We start from the raw sequence: 17,227 nt of genomic DNA, 5'->3' as shown, positions 1-17,227 counted from the left end.
GTTTTTTTAAATTATTTATGTATTTAGTTTGTGAATGATCAAGAATTAGTTGCGCTTATTTTCACAGCAGATTTTATCATCATGACCGCTGGGAGTTTGAAATGTTTTTACATTTCTTCACACACTGCAGAGAGGAACACAAGTTCAAGTTCACACATCCCGAAAAGTTATTAGGTTGTCATATTTCAATACAGGAATTCATACCATAACTATATGACATGCAGTATTGTGCAGTCTTTTTTTTTCTTCATTGGTAGGTCAAGACAAAATAATTTGATGATTGTCAAATCAAATTGGACATTTTTTTCTTTATTTTTTTATTAATGAATCTAATCTGTTATTCCATTACAAACCTCATTTTCAGAAGTAATAAAAGAAAATTGGGGGAAAAAACCTTTGTAGGTCTACTGCCCAGGGTATACCAACACAGATGCCAGTGATCAATCAAAAAAGTGCAATTCTGTATTCATTGCAAGAGACTACCTAAAAGAAATGATGTATTTTAAAGGTGAAAAGTTGGCAGATTTTTAAAACTTATTTATAGTTATTGAAAAAATATTACCGTATTTTCCGGACTATAAGTCGCACCGGAGTATAAGTCGCACCAGCCACTTTATCCATTATAAAGAAAAATAAACCATAAATAAGTCGCACCGGAGTATAAGTCGCACCAGCCACTTTATCCATTATAAAGAAAAATAAACCATAAATAAGGTCCACTGGACTATAAGTCCCATGGACATACAGGTATGTTAACATGAAAAGTTCAGATGATAATATTGTGACGGCTACCGTTTTCGGATGCATATTTCACCAGTCGCAACTTGTAATCTGCAGAGTATGATTTTCTTTTTGGTGGCATTTTTTCGGGCCTTCTCCGTTGTCTTGTTATGTTATCAGTAACGTTAAAATTTTTATTTTTCTATGGTAGTCAGAAGTCGCAGGAACAGTCACATAAGCCTCGAGTGCCCTCTCGTGAGCTGCATTTTACCTACGGATATGTTTGTATTTTACGGACCACATTGCGAGCCGAACCATGCAGCACCTACCTGCGCAGCTCATGACCTCCCAGCGGTGTCGATCCAGCTCCTTCCAAGTGGAGACGCTAATCCTCCGCCGTCGCTCAGTGCTCCCATGCAGCTCTCAGCGTCAACTCTGCTCACACTGATATCCAAGGGTTGAAGCTGTCTTGTTAGCCGTCCCGGAATAAACACCATGTTCTTCTGCTTCAAACGCTTTTCACAATCATCGACGCCAGCTCCTTCCAAGTGCAGACGCTAATCCTCCGCCGTCGCTCACCCGGTGCTCCCACGCAGCTCTCAGCGTCAACTTAAACACTCTGCTGACATTGATATCCAAGGGTTGAAGCTGTTCTGTTCGCCATGCCGGAATAACAGCAAGCACCGTGTTCGTCAGCTTCACACGCTGTGGGTGAGGTGAGGAATACGCATCCAAAGTTCTGTTCTCTGATTGGTTATTGCGACCAGCGTGAACTATAGGATGGCCGTCATACTACAGTGCCCATGATGCATTGCATTTCCTTTTCCGGTGGCCATTTTAAAACATAGATCGACTCTGTCACGTAAAATTGTTTTGTTACAGTAAATTAATTGAGATCCTACCGGTATATTTTTCATTTATAAGTCGCACCGGAGTATAGGTCGCACCCCCGGCCAAAACATGTAAAAAAGTGCGACTTATAGTCCGGAAAATACGGTAGGTATTTAGCAGCTTTTCGCTATTTCCCAAACATTTAGGCACATTGAATGTTACTACAACATTTCCACAATTCTGTACAAGATACATTACGCAGTAGAGTAAATTTTGTAGGACTTGTGTGAGTAATTCTGTTGAATTGTCTCAAATTGTGAAATGACACACTTTACTACAAACAGAAAATGAACTTCGATTTAGTCCATTTCTTGGCGATTACTCAGGCATTGTATATGTCAGTGCTAATAGAACATGAGCTACGTAAAAACAAATGCCTATTAACAAAGTACAAACATGTTGAGAATTTTATACTTTCACATGCTTGGTTTTGAATTGTCTTTGAAGAGAAAAACAAAGTCAGTATTGTTAAATGTGTCACTATAGTGTGGTACTTTGGATGTGTCTTGATGTAGGTCGCACCTTTGATTTGAAAGCACCACGTATACAAGAGTGTGGGAGTATGGAGATGAGTAAATACGGCCACAGTCAAACTGGGAAGATGAAAGGTAAGGGAAAAGTAAAAATTTTTTTCTCATTATTATTAATGATGCTGTTAATTTCTCATGATACTGGTGTTGTTACAAGGAAAGGGTATATATATATATATATATATATATATATATATATATATATATATATAGGTCTGTTAGAAAAGTATCCGACCTTTTTATTTTTTTCAAAAACCATATGGATTTGAATCACGTGTGATTGCATCAGCCAAGCTTGAACCTTCGTGCGCATGCGTGACTTTTTTCACGCCTGTCGGTTGCTTCATTCGCCTGTGAGCAGGCTTTGTGTGAGCAGTGCTCCACCCCTCTCGTCTATTTTTTATTGCGAATAAATGAACGATTTGGAGCTTTGCTGCATCAATTTTTTTCCAGAAACTGTGAGAGACCTCCAGGTGGACGCCGTTCGGAAAATTAATATGGCTTTCAGGGACGATTTTATGGGGATTACACAGATTAAGGAGTGATCCAGATGGTTTAAAGACCGCCCACAACTGCTGAGAGCGCAGCGCGCTCCCAGCCCCCATCGACAGGCTGACACCCCGCTGGAACAACCAGATCATTTCCAACATGAAGGCTTTGTTCCAGCGGCGCCGCGCTCTCAGCAGTTGTGGGCGGTCTTTAATCACTGATCACTCCTTAATCTGTGTAATCCCCATAAAATTGTCCCTGAAAGCCATATTAATTTTCCGAATGGTGTCCACCTGGAGGTCTCTCACAGTTTCTGGAAAAAAATTGACGAGAGGGGTGGACCACACCTCACTCAAAGCCTGCTCACAGGCGAATGACGCAACCGACAGGCGTGAAAAAAGTCACGCATGCGCACGAAGGTTCAAGCTTGGCTGATGCAATCACACGTGATTCAAATCCATATGGTTTTTGAAAAAAATAAAAAGGTCGGATACTTTTCTAACAGACCTCGTATATATATATATATATATATATATATATATATATATATATATATATATATATATATATATATACACACACACTAAAATACACTCAACAAAAATATAAACGCAACACTTTTGGTTTTGCTCCCATTTTGTATGAGATGAACTCAAAGATCTAAAACTTTTTCCACATACACAATATCACCATTTCCCTCAAATATTGTTCACAAACCAGTCTAAATCTGTGATAGTGAGCACTTCTCCTTTGCTGAGATAATCCATCCCACCTCACAGGTGTGCCATATCAAGATGCTGATTAGACACCATGATTAGTGCACAGGTGTGCCTTAGACTGCCCACAATAAAAGGCCACTCTGAAAGGTGCAGTTTTATCACACAGCACAATGCCACAGATGTCGCAAGATTTGAGGGAGCGTGCAATTGGCATGCTGACAGCAGGAATGTCAACCAGAGCTGTTGCTCGTGTATTGAATGTTCATTTCTCTACCATAAGCCGTCTCCAAAGGCGTTTCAGAGAATTTGGCAGTACATCCAACCAGCCTCACAACCGCAGACCACGTGTAACCACACCAGCCCAGGACCTCCACATCCAGCATGTTCACCTCCAAGATCGTCTGAGACCAGCCACTCGGACAGCTGCTGAAACAATCGGTTTGCATAACCAAAGAATTTCTGCACAAACTGTCAGAAACCGTCTCACGGAAGCTCATCTGCATGCTCGTCGTCATCCTCATCGGGGTCTTGACCTGACTCCAGTTCGTCATCGTAACCGACTTGAATGGGCAAATGCTCACATTCGCTGGCGTTTGGCACGTTGGAGAGGTGTTCTCTTCACGGATGAATCCCGGTTCACACTGTTCAGGGCAGATGGCAGACAGCATGTGTGGCGTCGTGTGGGTGAGCGGTTTTCTGATGTCATTGTTGTGGATCGAGTGGCCCATGGTGGCGGTGGGGTTATGGTATGGGCAGGCGTCTGTTATGGACGAAGAACACAGGTACATTTTATTGATGGCATTTTGAATGCACAGAGATACCGTGACGAGATCCTGAGGCCCATTGTTGTGCCATACATCCAAGAACATCAGCTCATGTTGCAGCAGGATAATGCACGGCCCATGTTGCAAGGATCTGTATACAATTCTTGGAAGCTGAAAATGTCCCAGTTCTTGCATGGCCGGCATACTCACCGGACATGTCACCCATTGAGCATGTTTGGTTTGCTCTGGACCGGCGTATACGACAGCGTGTACCAGTTCCTGCCAATATCCAGCAACTTCGCACAGCCATTGAAGAGGAGTGGACCAACATTCCACAGGCCACAATTGACAACCTGATCAACTCTATGCGAAGGAGATGTGTTGCACTGCATGAGGCAAATGGTGGTCACACCAGATACTGACTGGTATCCCCCCCCCCCCAATAAAACAAAACTGCACCTTTCAGAGTGGCCTTTTATTGTTGGCAGTCTAAGGCACACCTGTGCTCTAATCATGGTGTCTAATCAGCATTTTGGTATGGCACACCTGTGAGGTGGGATGGATTATCTCAGCAAAGCAGAAGTGCTCACTATCACAGATTTAGACTGGTTTGTGAACAATATTTGAGGGAAATGGTGATATTGTGTATGTGGAAAAAGTTTTAGATCTTTGAGTTCATCTCATACAAAGGGGAGCAAAACCAAAAGTGTTGCGTTTATATTTTTGTTGAGTGTATTTGGTTGATAATGAGCACAAAGGAGATGATAAATCATCTAATTGAGTAGCATGAATTCACATTTTGTAATTAAATATTTTATTAATTTTTATTAATATATATATATATATATATACGAGGGCTGTCAATAAAGTAACGGTCCTTTTTATTTTTTTCAAAAACTATATGGATTTCATTCATATGTTTTTACGTCAGACATGCTTGAACCCTCGTGCGCATGCGTGAGTTTTTCCACGCCTGTCGGTGACGTCATTCGCCTGTGAGCACTCCTTGTGGGAGGAGTCGTCCAGCCCCTCGTCGGAATTCCTTTGTCTGAGAAGTTGCTGAGAGACTGGCGCGTTGTTTGATCAAAATTTTTTCTAAACCTGTGAGACACATCGAAGTGGACACGGTTCGAAAAATTAAGCTGGTTTTCAGTGAAAATTTTAACGGCTGATGAGAGATTTTGAGGTGAGACTGTCGCTTTAAGGACTTTTCACGGTGCGAGACGTCGCGCAGCGCTCTCAGGCGGCGTCATCAGCCTGTTCAAGCTGAAAACCTCCACATTTCAGGCTCTATTGATCCAGGACGTCGTGAGAGAACAGAGAAGTTTCAGAAGAAGTCGGTTTCAGCATTTTATCTGGATATTCCACTGTTAAAGGAGATTTTTTTAATGAAAGACGTGCGGACGGGTCCGCGCGTCGAGACGCAGCCGCCGCGACGCTCCGCCACAGGAAAAACACCTCTGTTGAAAGCCTTAAGGACAAGTTGGAACATGTCCTGCCTGTTAAACAATTTCTCATATACTCACTCCACTGAAAGCCATCAAAAGCCGCCTGGATTTTACAAATGGTTATCAACACGGAGGTGTTTTTCCTGTGCCGCCGCACCGCGTTGGCTGCGTCCCAACGCGCGGATCCGTCCGCACGTCTTCCACCGACAGGCGTGGAAAAACTCACGCATGCGCACGTGGGTTCAAGCATGTCTGACGTAAAAACATATGAATGAAATCCATATAGTTTTTGAAAAAAATAAAAAGGACCGTTACTTTATTGACAGCCCTCGTATATATATATATATTTTAGTAAATCCATTTCCAGTGTAGATCATAATCTTGCGTGACTGTAGCCTTTAGAAATGGCTACATTCAGAATTGGTAGCTAAGTCAGCCTCTTGAGTTAAATATTTTATCAATTATACATATATGCAAGCTGGGTGTTCACCTAATGTCTATGTGGGGACTTTCTTATTAAACTCGCTTGCATCCTCTGCATGAGTACATAAAATGCACAACAGAGCCTAATAATTCAAATCCATTCAGTGATGCAGCACTGCTGCAGTAATCAATGCCTGAAGTCATACGCCTAACTATTAATCAGTTCTTGTGCTCGAAGAATTTACTGCAGATCTACTGTTCATACTGAGGAAGAAGCATAAACTCATTTTACGAATGTCATCATGCGTACATGGAATCTTCATGAATATGTCATGACTGCGTTCAAACATGCTATAGATGTTGGCCTCCATGTATCATACTTTTTTAAATTTTAGTCAATTTTGACATTTTTACTTTCATTTTGCAGTTTTCATAGAAACACAAACTGTATGCTGCTGTTGAGTTAATTTAAATTTAGTTCTTTCATAACATTTGCAGTGTTCATGTAACCTGTATAGTTGTGTTGACATTGCAGTAAATGTAAAATATAACGCAATGCTATTCATGTAACCTGTATAGTTGTGTTGACATTGCTGTTTTCCAGTAAATGTAAAATATAACGCAATGCTAAAATACTCTCGGCCGTATGAGCATAAAAATAGGAAACTTCTTAAAATAGGTCAAGGTCATCTTTGAACTTGTCCAAGGTCTGTGTCCTAAGAATATTCCCTGTGAATTTGAAGATCCTGGCTGTAATAAGACTGGACCTATGCTGAACATAGACAGACAGACGGACGAATGCAAAGCCTTCGCAATGCCCGATGGCCATATTTTGGCCTTGGGTAAAAATGGCACTGCAGCAGTCTTTTTAAATTTTGCACTTGAAGCAAATGATAATATTCAGAATGTTAGATCACGTATCTGTATTAATTACCAGGAGAATTAAACATTGCTAGTGTTCTCTCTAATTGGCCTCAGGTGTCAAAATGACAAATTACAATATTGCTGGTGTGCTAAAAATAAGGTCAGGTTAAAAGTGAGCAGAGATGGATGTTGGTACAGTTGAACATCAACTCAAATCTACAGAACCTGATCAGAAATCTGATAAAAGTGTTTGATTTCCAAAAGAGTTGAAGCATTAGAAAACCTCACAATGTTGGACGTTGCTGAGGATTAGAGCTTCCACTCACTGATCTCCATGACTGTGGTGATGATAAAGTACCTTTGTCATGTCGCAGTAATTCATCATTCAGGCTTGGTAATTGTAAACTGATTAATATATCAAAGAAAGACTTAATTTTTAATTTGTTGTCTTGTCACTATACAGTGTCAAACATGAAAAATAACTTCAGGTTGATTGAATTAAGTCTTAAGTTATGTATTAAGTACATTTAAAATTTTTCGCAGCTGTCACAAATGTGACATTTTTTCATATATTCTTATCTAGTCCTGTAGCAGCAGCACATGACGACGACACCCCCATTGCGTTGTGCTGAGAACTCTGCCATGACGAACTATTTAAAGCCTGCCTCACATGCATATCCTAGAAGTGGGTCAAAAAGACGGAATGTAGAGGAGCAATGCTACTTGTATTAAAATCTAATGTGAACATGTGAACAAGGCTGTTAGTTTGATTGATTTTACATAACAGAAACTGAGGTCATAACTATGTAGGTTCACAGTTTGGATTTCAAAATATGGTGTTAATGTCATGGCTGTGTCACTTATTGCTTCCCCCCGCTGTCCATAGACAGTCCATTCAATCGGAAAGTGGAGAGTGCAGTGCAGTCCAGTCTGGTTGACACAAACAGCTCGCAAAATTCAAGCGGTGAGGACTGAGTCACTCGTTTTATGTGGATGTGTGAAATATTCTGTGTCACTGCTGTTTGCACAGTGAAAGTATTTTCATCTCTGCTACAAGTTGAGTGTATCACTGAATGTCAACCGGCATAGAAAACAGCTTTTCTGTACACATTACATCGCTGATGCTTGGGCTGAAAATTGAAACGGTGGGGAGTAGCACATTTACAGTGCATCTGGAAAGTATTCACATGGGTCAAAATATATTTTTAACCTACTTGCACTGGTGCTAGTAAAAAAAAATTACTTGCACCAAAAAAAAGTTACTTGCACAACCAAAAGTCAGTCTTATATTAACCTTAAAACTCCCCCTCTGATGTGTCAGACTCTTCCTTTCTGGGCCCGTAAAGCCCCTTCCACACCGGGGCTGCTCCCAGTTGCGTCGTGTCGTCATGACGACGCCACGTGGAAGCAACTCAGTGCCGAGACAAGCAGCTCGCCGCCACAACAGCGCGAGGCACGCAAAGGACGAAGCAAATAGGATGCCAAAAATTAAACATGTTTAATTTTTGTTTTCATCCTGTGCTCGACACAGAAATTAAGTGGTTTCAGCGCAGGTTAGAGCAGTGCGACTTTACTCGACGTGACTGGAAGCCACACCCTCACAAGACAATGTTACCCGATGCCAATGTATGATTCCTGCGGTCTGTGTTCCATTGTTCCTGAAGTAAAAATCACGCAGGATTGTTTTTATACCATGTCTACAATGCAGTAAAACTACACGCACAGAAAAAAAATGCTCTCTCATCACAGTGTTAAATAATGGACAAAAAAGGACATAAGTCCTTCTCACACACTGATTGCCAGACACAGGACATGTCCACTTCAACTATAACTCTAGACATCTCCACATTTACTCACTGACAGTTCATTCGCGCACACATGCGCGCATCTTGCGGTCAAAGGAGGAAAGATAAACTATAACAGAAGTCACAGCCCAGACCTACAGCTCAGCACAAGTACAAATATAAACTAGAAGAGAAATCAAAGTGCACAGTGTGGCTGCAGCCAAACTGTGCACTTTGATTTCTCTGTGCAGAGAATCTGCAGGCTGCATTCTCACCTCCTCTTTGCCCCCCTGCTGTGCACACCTGACACAGATATTCCTGCATCGTCATGGCGCCACAGGAAGCAACTCGAAGCAGGTCCGGTGTGGTTGAGTTTGAGGGAAGAGCAGCAGCAGCGGCAGACTTTTTTTTTTTTCACGTGCGCGCGAGAACGAATTGTCACAACAACTCGCTCCGTGTGTGAGAGTCATAAAACGCAGGGAAGACGAAGACAACACACTGGAAATTTTTTTTTTCCTTATTTATTCCTTTATTGGTTCATTCTACTGGTGCTTATAGTTGATAAAACTTGGATAAAGTTACTTGCACCAGTGCTAGTAGAGTATAAGATTACGTGCACCGCTCAAATAATATGTGCACAAACTAGCACATGCACATACTATTTCGAGCCCTGATTCACACCTCTTCACTTTTTCCACATTGCATTGTTACAGCCTTATTCTAAAATGGAGTAAATTCATTCTTTCGCCTGAAAAATTCTACTCACAACACCACATAATGACAACATGAAAGTTTTTTTATTGTAAATTTATCAAAAATAAAAAACTAAGAAATCACATGTACGTAAATATTCACACCCTTTCCTCAATACTTTGTTGATGCACCTTTGGCAGCAATTACAGTCTTCTTGAATATGATGCCACACACTTGGTGCACCTATCTTTGGGCAGTTTTGCCCATTCCTCTTTGCAGCACCTCTCAAATGCCATCAGGTTGGATGGGGAGCATCGGTGTACAGATATTTTCAGATCTCTCCAGAGATGTTAAATTTGATTCAGGTCTTGGTTCTGGATGGGCCACTCAAGGACATTCACAGAGTTGTCCTGAAGCCACTCCTTTGATATCTTGGCTGTGTGTTTAGGGTCATTTTCTTGCTGAAAGATGAACTGTCAACCCAGTTTGAGGTAAAGTGTGCTCTGGAGCAGATTTTCATCCAGGATGTCTCTGTACATTGCTGCATTCATCTTTCCCTCAATCCTGACTAGTCTCCCAGTTCTTGCTGCAAAACATCCCCACAGCATGATGCTGCCACCACCGTGCTTCACTGTTGGGATGGTGCCTGGTTTCGTACAAACATGACGCCTGACATTCACACTAAAGAGTTCAGTCTTTGTCTAATCAGACCAGAGAATTTTGTTTCTCATGTTCTGAGAGTCCTTCAGGTGCCTTTTGGCAAACTCCAGGTGGGCTGCCATGTGCCTTTTACTAAGGAGTGGCTTCCATCTGGCCACTCTATCATACAGGCGTGATTGGTGGATTGTTGTAGAGATGGTTGTCCTTCTGGAAGGTTCTTCTCTATCCACAGAGGAATGCTGAAGCTCTGACAGTGACCATCAGGTTCTTGGTCACCTCCCTCACTGAGCCCCTTCTCCCCCGATCACTCAGTTTAGAAGGGCGACCAGCTCTAGGAAGAGTCCTGGTGGATCCAAACTTCTTCCATTTATGGATGATGGAGGCCACTGTGCTCATTGGGACCTTCAAAGCAGCAGAAATGTTTCTGTACCCTTCCCCATATTTGTGCCTCAAAACAATGCTGTCTTGGAGGTCTACAGACAATTCCTTTGACTTCATGTTTGGTTTGTGCTCTGACATGCACTGTTAACTGTTGGACCTTATATGTAGACAGGTGTATGTCTTTCCAAATTATGTCAAAACAACTGAATTTACCCCAGGTGGACTCCAGTTAAGCTGTAGAAACATCTCAAGGATGATCAGTGGAAACAGGATGCACCTGAGCTGATTTTTGAGCTTCATGGCAAAGGCTGTGAATATTGGAATGAGACTAACATAACAATGTGGAAAAAGTGAAGTGCTGTGAATGCTTTCCGGATGCACTGTACACTTAGCCACTTTTGGCTCAGATAACACCTGCAGCACATCATGGGATATCAACCTAATTTATGATGGCTGTTTAGATACTTCTTACTCCTTTGTAACTGCCCATAGTTGTCAGAGTGAATGTTATTAGTCCATTGGACTCCTGTAGTGCTGCCCAATGTATGAAAAGCTGTTCATAGATTTTTTTTTCTTTTCTTTTCTTTTCTGAAATTTAGTTCAAATAATCCTTGGGGGCCTGTCTGGCCATGGTAAATTGGGTTTTCTAACTGAATCCCTTTGGGCTTTCCAGGTCCCCCAAGAAGGACAAAAAAAACCAAAACATTTTGTCACACTGTTTGTTTGTTTGTTTATTTGTCTATTTGGTAGAAAATCTGTTCAATAACTTTATCATGGAGGCTGTCTGCAGGCAATAAAAAGTCATTCTTCTTGAATCATTCTAAGGGCCTCCCAAAAGGCCAAAATGACATTTTGTACACTTCTCAATTGATTGCTCAAAAACTGCTCAGTGAAATTTTCCACCTACACAAAGATCGCCATCTTCTGATTTTCTCTAAAGGTTTTCAGTGATTTATTTTTTATTTTTTGTGAAATTTTATACAGACAGTCCTTGGCTGACTATCTGACTATAGTAAGTCGAAACCTCCCCCAGGGCCCTCCACAAGGGTAAACATTTTCAGATGAATACATACAAATACTAACTTGCTTAATGCCACTTTCCCATATTTGGTATAAAGTACTCTTTTCTTTGTCCAAAGGACTTCAAGGTCTCTTGAACCCCCCCCCCCCACACACACACAGACACACACACACTTTTTCTTTCTTTCTATCTTTTTTTTTTCTATTTATCCTAAAGGCATTCAGTGGATTGATGCCAAGACACAGTACGGCAGGAAGCATCTCTTGTTGAAAGTACTGTAAAATTCCCCTTGTGATTCCATGACAGCCATGAATGGAGTAAATTGGTTCCCTGTGTGGCCTCCCACTTTGCAAGCATTTTGATGCCATGTCCCCTTTTCTGGTCCTTTCATTATTTACCTTGCACTACTGTTTTGAAGGGAATGGGGGCAGAGGGCAAGCAGTAGTTTTGGACTTGGGTAAACAGGCCCTCTTGACCCCCTCAGTCATGCTTTCTGAAAAGTCTAATGAAATTAAACTTTCATTCAGCTCTTAGTTAAATCTTCCAATGGAAATAAAGTTAGTTTTCCTGTTTTTGAGACTGTGTTAATGGAAATGGTAAAGAATGAAGACGTCACTTCAGTCGTTAAGTTTAAAATCTGAGGAGCCTTAGGTTCTCCGTTTTCTTGGCAACAACTCAGCATTCTTCTGTTGGTTTAGATTCCCACCGGTCATGGAAGTATTCTTCACTCTGTCGGCATTCAGGTGCATTGCAGTAACATTGGTTGACAGTTTACATATTTCCAGCAATTGGAGTATGTATTATTGGGAGAGCTTATTATACATTGTACAAACTGTACTGTAATAAATGAATATTAAATACTAAAGACCCAGCCTAAAGAGAAGAGGGCAGTAAAGCTCCAAGTTGTCATAGTTACAATGGCCTTCTCATTATCTGACCAACAGGAACACCGAGCCCTCTGGTGGCGAGCTCCTTCACTACATCACAGAGTAAGTGCTTGTCCAACCCCACCCACCTCTTTCATTTTATCCGTTTTATTTCTGGTGCAATTTCTATGACACTGTATTATAAATGCAACATTTCACTCACTTATGGAGACATAAATTGAAACTATATTCCACCTCACTTTTCTAATTAATCATTTCAGTTACAAATTGCACAAGCACCATTGGAGTAGTTCCTAAAGGTTAAACACATTCTCTCTGCAGTTATTTTCAAAATACCATATGAACGCCCCAAATCACAGATTATTTTAAATAAATATTTTTCCAAATGGAACAATTTTGGTATTATAATAATACATTCTTGATGCATGTGATTTGCGTTTGACACAGGTCCATCAGTTACATCAGAGACAAACATATGGATAAATATTTGATTTTTTTGTGCCATGCCAAAGATTAAATTTGCCTATAGGCCTTGTGATTTATTTTCTTCTTTGTTGTTGTTCTTTTTTTTTAAGAGCCCTACACTTGTGGTACCTGTGGAATCCAGTTCCAATTTTACAACAACCTGCTTGAGCACATGCAGTCCCATGCTGGTAAGTCCACCACAGAACAGAAAGTGCAAATGGAATTACAAGGAATACATTGTAGGAATGAGGGTTTCTTCACCTCTGATCATGAGGCTATTTCATTGTAAAGCTTGTTTTAAGGCATCACAAATGTGCCCCTGTGTAGTAGTAGCATAAACTACTTATGATTTTAGTAAGTTAGTTATTTAATTATATAAAATGTCAAACTTTAGACATTACCAGAGTCTAAAGAGATGTCTTAAAATGGATTATTTTGTCTCATCAACAGTCAAAATAAAGTTTGAAAAGAAGGATGGCAAGCTTATATATTTTATGGCAGACACAGAGAGGCTAAGTAATGTATTTTTGTCTTTTTTTCTTCTGACAGTTTTTTTTCTTTTGATCATTTAATTTCTTGGTATTTTCCTCTAATGTCTTACACTTTGTTCATTAAAGCCACACGATTGTCTCCTCTGCATTTTTTTTCTTTATCTCCCCAGCGGACAATGAGAACCACACCAAAGGGGACTCTCCAAAAACTCCTTCAGCCCCTGGTCCTCAGGACCAGTTGTGGAGGGCTTCCCAGACACAAGGCCAGACCCAGACCCAGATCCAGGCTCAGACACACTCCTCAGTGAAACTCCAAGTACAAGTCCACCCTCAGACTCACCTTCAGAGAAATCACAGTATCAGTCGTAAGTTTTGTTTTCATTGGTCATAGTCAGAATGTTTTTGACATACGGTTTTTGCCTAAGTTTGAAGTTTGATTGTTTGTTTGAACTATATACCATATTTTCCCTACGTTTATGCCGCACTGGAGTATTAGTCATGTTAACACAGTGTTAGCGGGCAGAATGGGCTTATTAATGTTGTTGTACAAGGCACAAAGAACTTCTTGTCACAACTGAACAGACAAAAATGTCTTTTCAGAGTTAAACATGCACATTTACCTTGCTAAATGTAATTAAATGTTATAATACTCCTATACATCTTTAAATCATTATAGTTAGCCTTACCATGGCCTAGCTGTCCTTATAGTTGCTGTCCCACAAGGTCCAAACAAGTGGAGTGCCAAATATGAAGGTTATTCCCTCAAGCTATTCAAGAGCATGGTCTTTCAGTTTGATAGCATACTTTATTAGTTTCAACATGTCCTTCTCATTCAGACCGTCTTGTTTTACTGTAGCTGGCATCTGTCTTAATGGTGCATTAATGCCACTTTTAGCTTTGGAGTGTGAATCATGGTAGCTTTTTCAAATCAGTATACAGTAGCAGCTTGTCATGCGTGTAGACTGTGCCACAGATGATAACGCAGTATTATTTCATATATCATTTGCATTGAAATACACCACAGGACCAGTCAAACAAGCCAAAAACAAAAAAGATTTGTGACTGTATACAATCTTTTAAATAAAATAATTTTTTTAATTTTGTTAGACATAAATAAAAAATATAAAATTGATTGCATAAGTTGAACACTGTTCTACATATCACAATATCACACTTTTACAGCCAGTTGGGTTAAGACAAGTCACAGAATGTTTAAAAGAGCACTTTAAAGTTACAAAATATGGAGTTGATTGGGATCAGCCAGTACAGAATGGAATGCATTTTTTTTAATGTAATTTAGCTCATGGTGTGGACATTTGTTTTGACTTTGGGATTAAAGATCCTATCCTTTTCAAACTTTTTGGATAAATAATCCACATTTCTGGAAAAGGTTGATTTGATGTGATTAAAAAAAAAAATGTTAATTTACGCAGATGTGTTTTAATTTTTGCAGACAACTGTAATTGAAGCACACCAAAGCTGACATTGCCATGTCCCTATCATTCTATAATACTATTTTTTCATTTCTCTCTTTTATTAAACTCTAACTATGATTGTCTTTTTATCTTTCATTTTGCTGACAGAGAATAATGGTCTACCTGAGAAAGAGCGGCAGCAAGTGGCAGAGCGGCTCCTGCGTGTAATGTGTTCAGATTTGAACATGGTCAATGTGCTCAACAGCAAGGACTTTCTAAAGCTGGCCCAGACACTGGTGGATACGGGTGCTCGTCATGGTGCATATTCCACCCGTGATGCCCTTGGCAACATGAGTGCCTTGGCACTGCGTCAGCTGCCCCGCATGTACAACCAAGTTAAAGTCAAGGTCACGTGTGCACTCGGCTCCAATGCTTCACTTGGTATTGCTGTCACCTGCCATTCCCAGACTTCTGGTCCAGATGCTTGTTATGTTCTAACAGCCTACCAGGTGGAGGGGTCAAGACTGAAGCGATACGTGCTAGGTGTGAGGGAGGCTGAACTGAGGGAGGGTCCTGAGCAGGTTCATCACTGGGTGCAGAATGTGCTGTCAGAGTTTGTGATGTCAGACATTCGCACTGTGTATGTTTCTGAGCCCAGGGTGTGGGCATCAGGATTTGGGGGATCCCCACTTGGAGGTGGTGGGCGGGGCAGGATATGCTTGCGTTGTGCTGGGTGTTCTCTTGGTTCAGTAGTCCAGGCTGTCCTTGGGAAGCGTAGCCTCCAAGCACGAGGGCTTCATGAGCTGGCTGAGCTCTTGTCAACGTGCCGAGATATCGCTTCCTCCACCACCCTGGCTCTTCGTGAGGAACAAAGTACTAACACATCCACAAGCACCACCGATGATGGTTCACAAGGGAACCTTGCGCAGTGCCCCACCCCTCCTTGTTGGGATCGTATGGCTGAAGCTCTTTTGCAGGTCCATGCCCATTTTGAACAGATCTGTGAGGCTTACGGACGCAGTAAGTCCACAGCTCCACTCCTCCAAGGTCTCAACAAGCACTTGTTGGGCACTCTGGCTTGTCTGTTGGCACCATTGCGCCTGGCAGCTCTGGAGCTCAGCAGCCAGAGGAGACCGACCCTCCAGCAGGTGTTACCTGTCTACCTACGCTTGGAGAAGTTTTTCACATCTAAAGCTGGAGAGGCTGGAACTGGTACCGCTAGCAAACTCTGCCACTACTTCCTAGAAGCCCTCAAAGAAAACTTTAAGGTATTGACCTGAAATTTAAATGATTAGATTCTTGTTGCTGAGCATTAGTAAAATTATTCCTATAAGTACTCTTAAGAAGCATTGACAATGACAATGGCAAAATGTTTCTCTAATTCCAGGTTGAGCGAGCGCATCAAGTAGCCATGGTTCTTGACCCACAGTTGAAGCTACGTTCAGTGGCAGCCTACCAGCATGAGGACATCATCTCACGTGCATGTGAAATGGCTGCTGACTCGAGGGATGGCGGCATAACTACTGGCGGGGGATCAGGTGGTGACGAGAGGGAAGCTGATGGTCCTCCAACCCCAAAAATAAGTCGCGTAGAAGGAGCTGGGAACAATGTTGGCACCTCAAGGGGGGCATCAACTTGCGGTGTGTCTGGTAATGATGAAGGTCAGAAACAAGTTAGACAAGAGATTTTTCAGTACCTGGCCGAGCCGCTCCTCCAAGGTACACCTGATCTCTTCCAGTACTGGAGCTCAGTGATTAATGAGAAGTTCCCTAAGTTGGCTCGGCTGGCACTTTGGCTGCTAGCAGTGCCCGCTGTGGGCATACGTAGCGAGTGTGTCACTGTTTGTGAGCAGAGCCTGACTATGAAGAGGAGGCAGCAGGTAACTGCTGAGGAAATGAACAAACTTATCTTCCTTCGGTCCAACATGGGCTAGAAGAGTTACCCAACCAATCCTAACCAAACCTTCACCTCCAACCAATGACTCAAGACTATTTATATACCGTAGGTTTAGACCAAGTGTAAACTTTAATGTGTGTGGATTCTGAGTATTTGATGCAGATATTTACAGGTTAAATCACAATGTGTGGGTTGCAGACATCCATAAACCAAGAAGGTTTATTCAGTATTGCACATGAAGGTAAAATGGTCATACAGTACAAGTCATAGGGGTGGAACTGTAAGTCTTTAAAAAGCATTTGGTACTCCACCCTATGGGAGCAAGATAAGATTCAGTTTTCTTATGGCTAGAAATTTGACTTTCTTCAGCTTAATTTCTAAAACTCCTCGTAGGCTACATGCTGTTATTGCTATGGATGGCAACTATTATATGAAGTCAGCTTTCACTGCTTGATTTTACTGTCAGACACCACAGATAATGGCTTTATCAGAAAGCCATTCAGGGGTGTATGGCAATAAATTCTAAAACATACTGTATATGGTAAAATGATCATTTTCAGGACAAAGACACTGCCCTCAGTTTTGATAATTATAAGTGTACAGAGTCTGTGAGTCGCTGAAATTCCACCTTTACTGTTGACTTGGCCAGGAGAGATGGGCAGACGTTTTGTAGATAAATCATTGCA

At 41.4% G+C, this 17,227-nt stretch overlaps 1 protein-coding gene across 3 annotated transcripts in view; it reads left to right on the top strand.

The window, feature by feature from the left end:
* Positions 1–16,836, top strand: part of znf618 (zinc finger protein 618) — a 104,236-nt gene extending 87,400 nt beyond the window's left edge. For 2 of the 3 annotated variants that reach the window (XM_034192036.1, XM_034192035.1), the window contains 8 exons: positions 2,127–2,219; positions 7,735–7,812; positions 12,332–12,376; positions 12,850–12,927; positions 13,190–13,255; positions 13,401–13,595; positions 14,814–15,913; positions 16,033–16,836. In XM_034192036.1, the coding sequence (XP_034047927.1) occupies positions 2,127–2,219; positions 7,735–7,812; positions 12,332–12,376; positions 12,850–12,927; positions 13,190–13,255; positions 13,401–13,595; positions 14,814–15,913; positions 16,033–16,578 (2,201 nt within the window). In that variant the 3' untranslated portion in view covers positions 16,579–16,836. The remainder of the gene's footprint in view (positions 1–2,126; positions 2,220–7,734; positions 7,813–12,331; positions 12,377–12,849; positions 12,928–13,189; positions 13,256–13,400; positions 13,596–14,813; positions 15,914–16,032) is intronic. The other variant, XM_034192037.1, reaches the window with a different exon arrangement.
* Positions 16,837–17,227: the final 391 nt, after the last annotated feature.

Source organism: Thalassophryne amazonica, chromosome 17 (genome assembly GCF_902500255.1).
Source record: "Thalassophryne amazonica chromosome 17, fThaAma1.1, whole genome shotgun sequence".
In the NCBI taxonomy this organism is placed as follows: domain Eukaryota; kingdom Metazoa; phylum Chordata; class Actinopteri; order Batrachoidiformes; family Batrachoididae; genus Thalassophryne; species Thalassophryne amazonica.
This window is presented reverse-complemented; position numbering and strand designations above follow the sequence as displayed.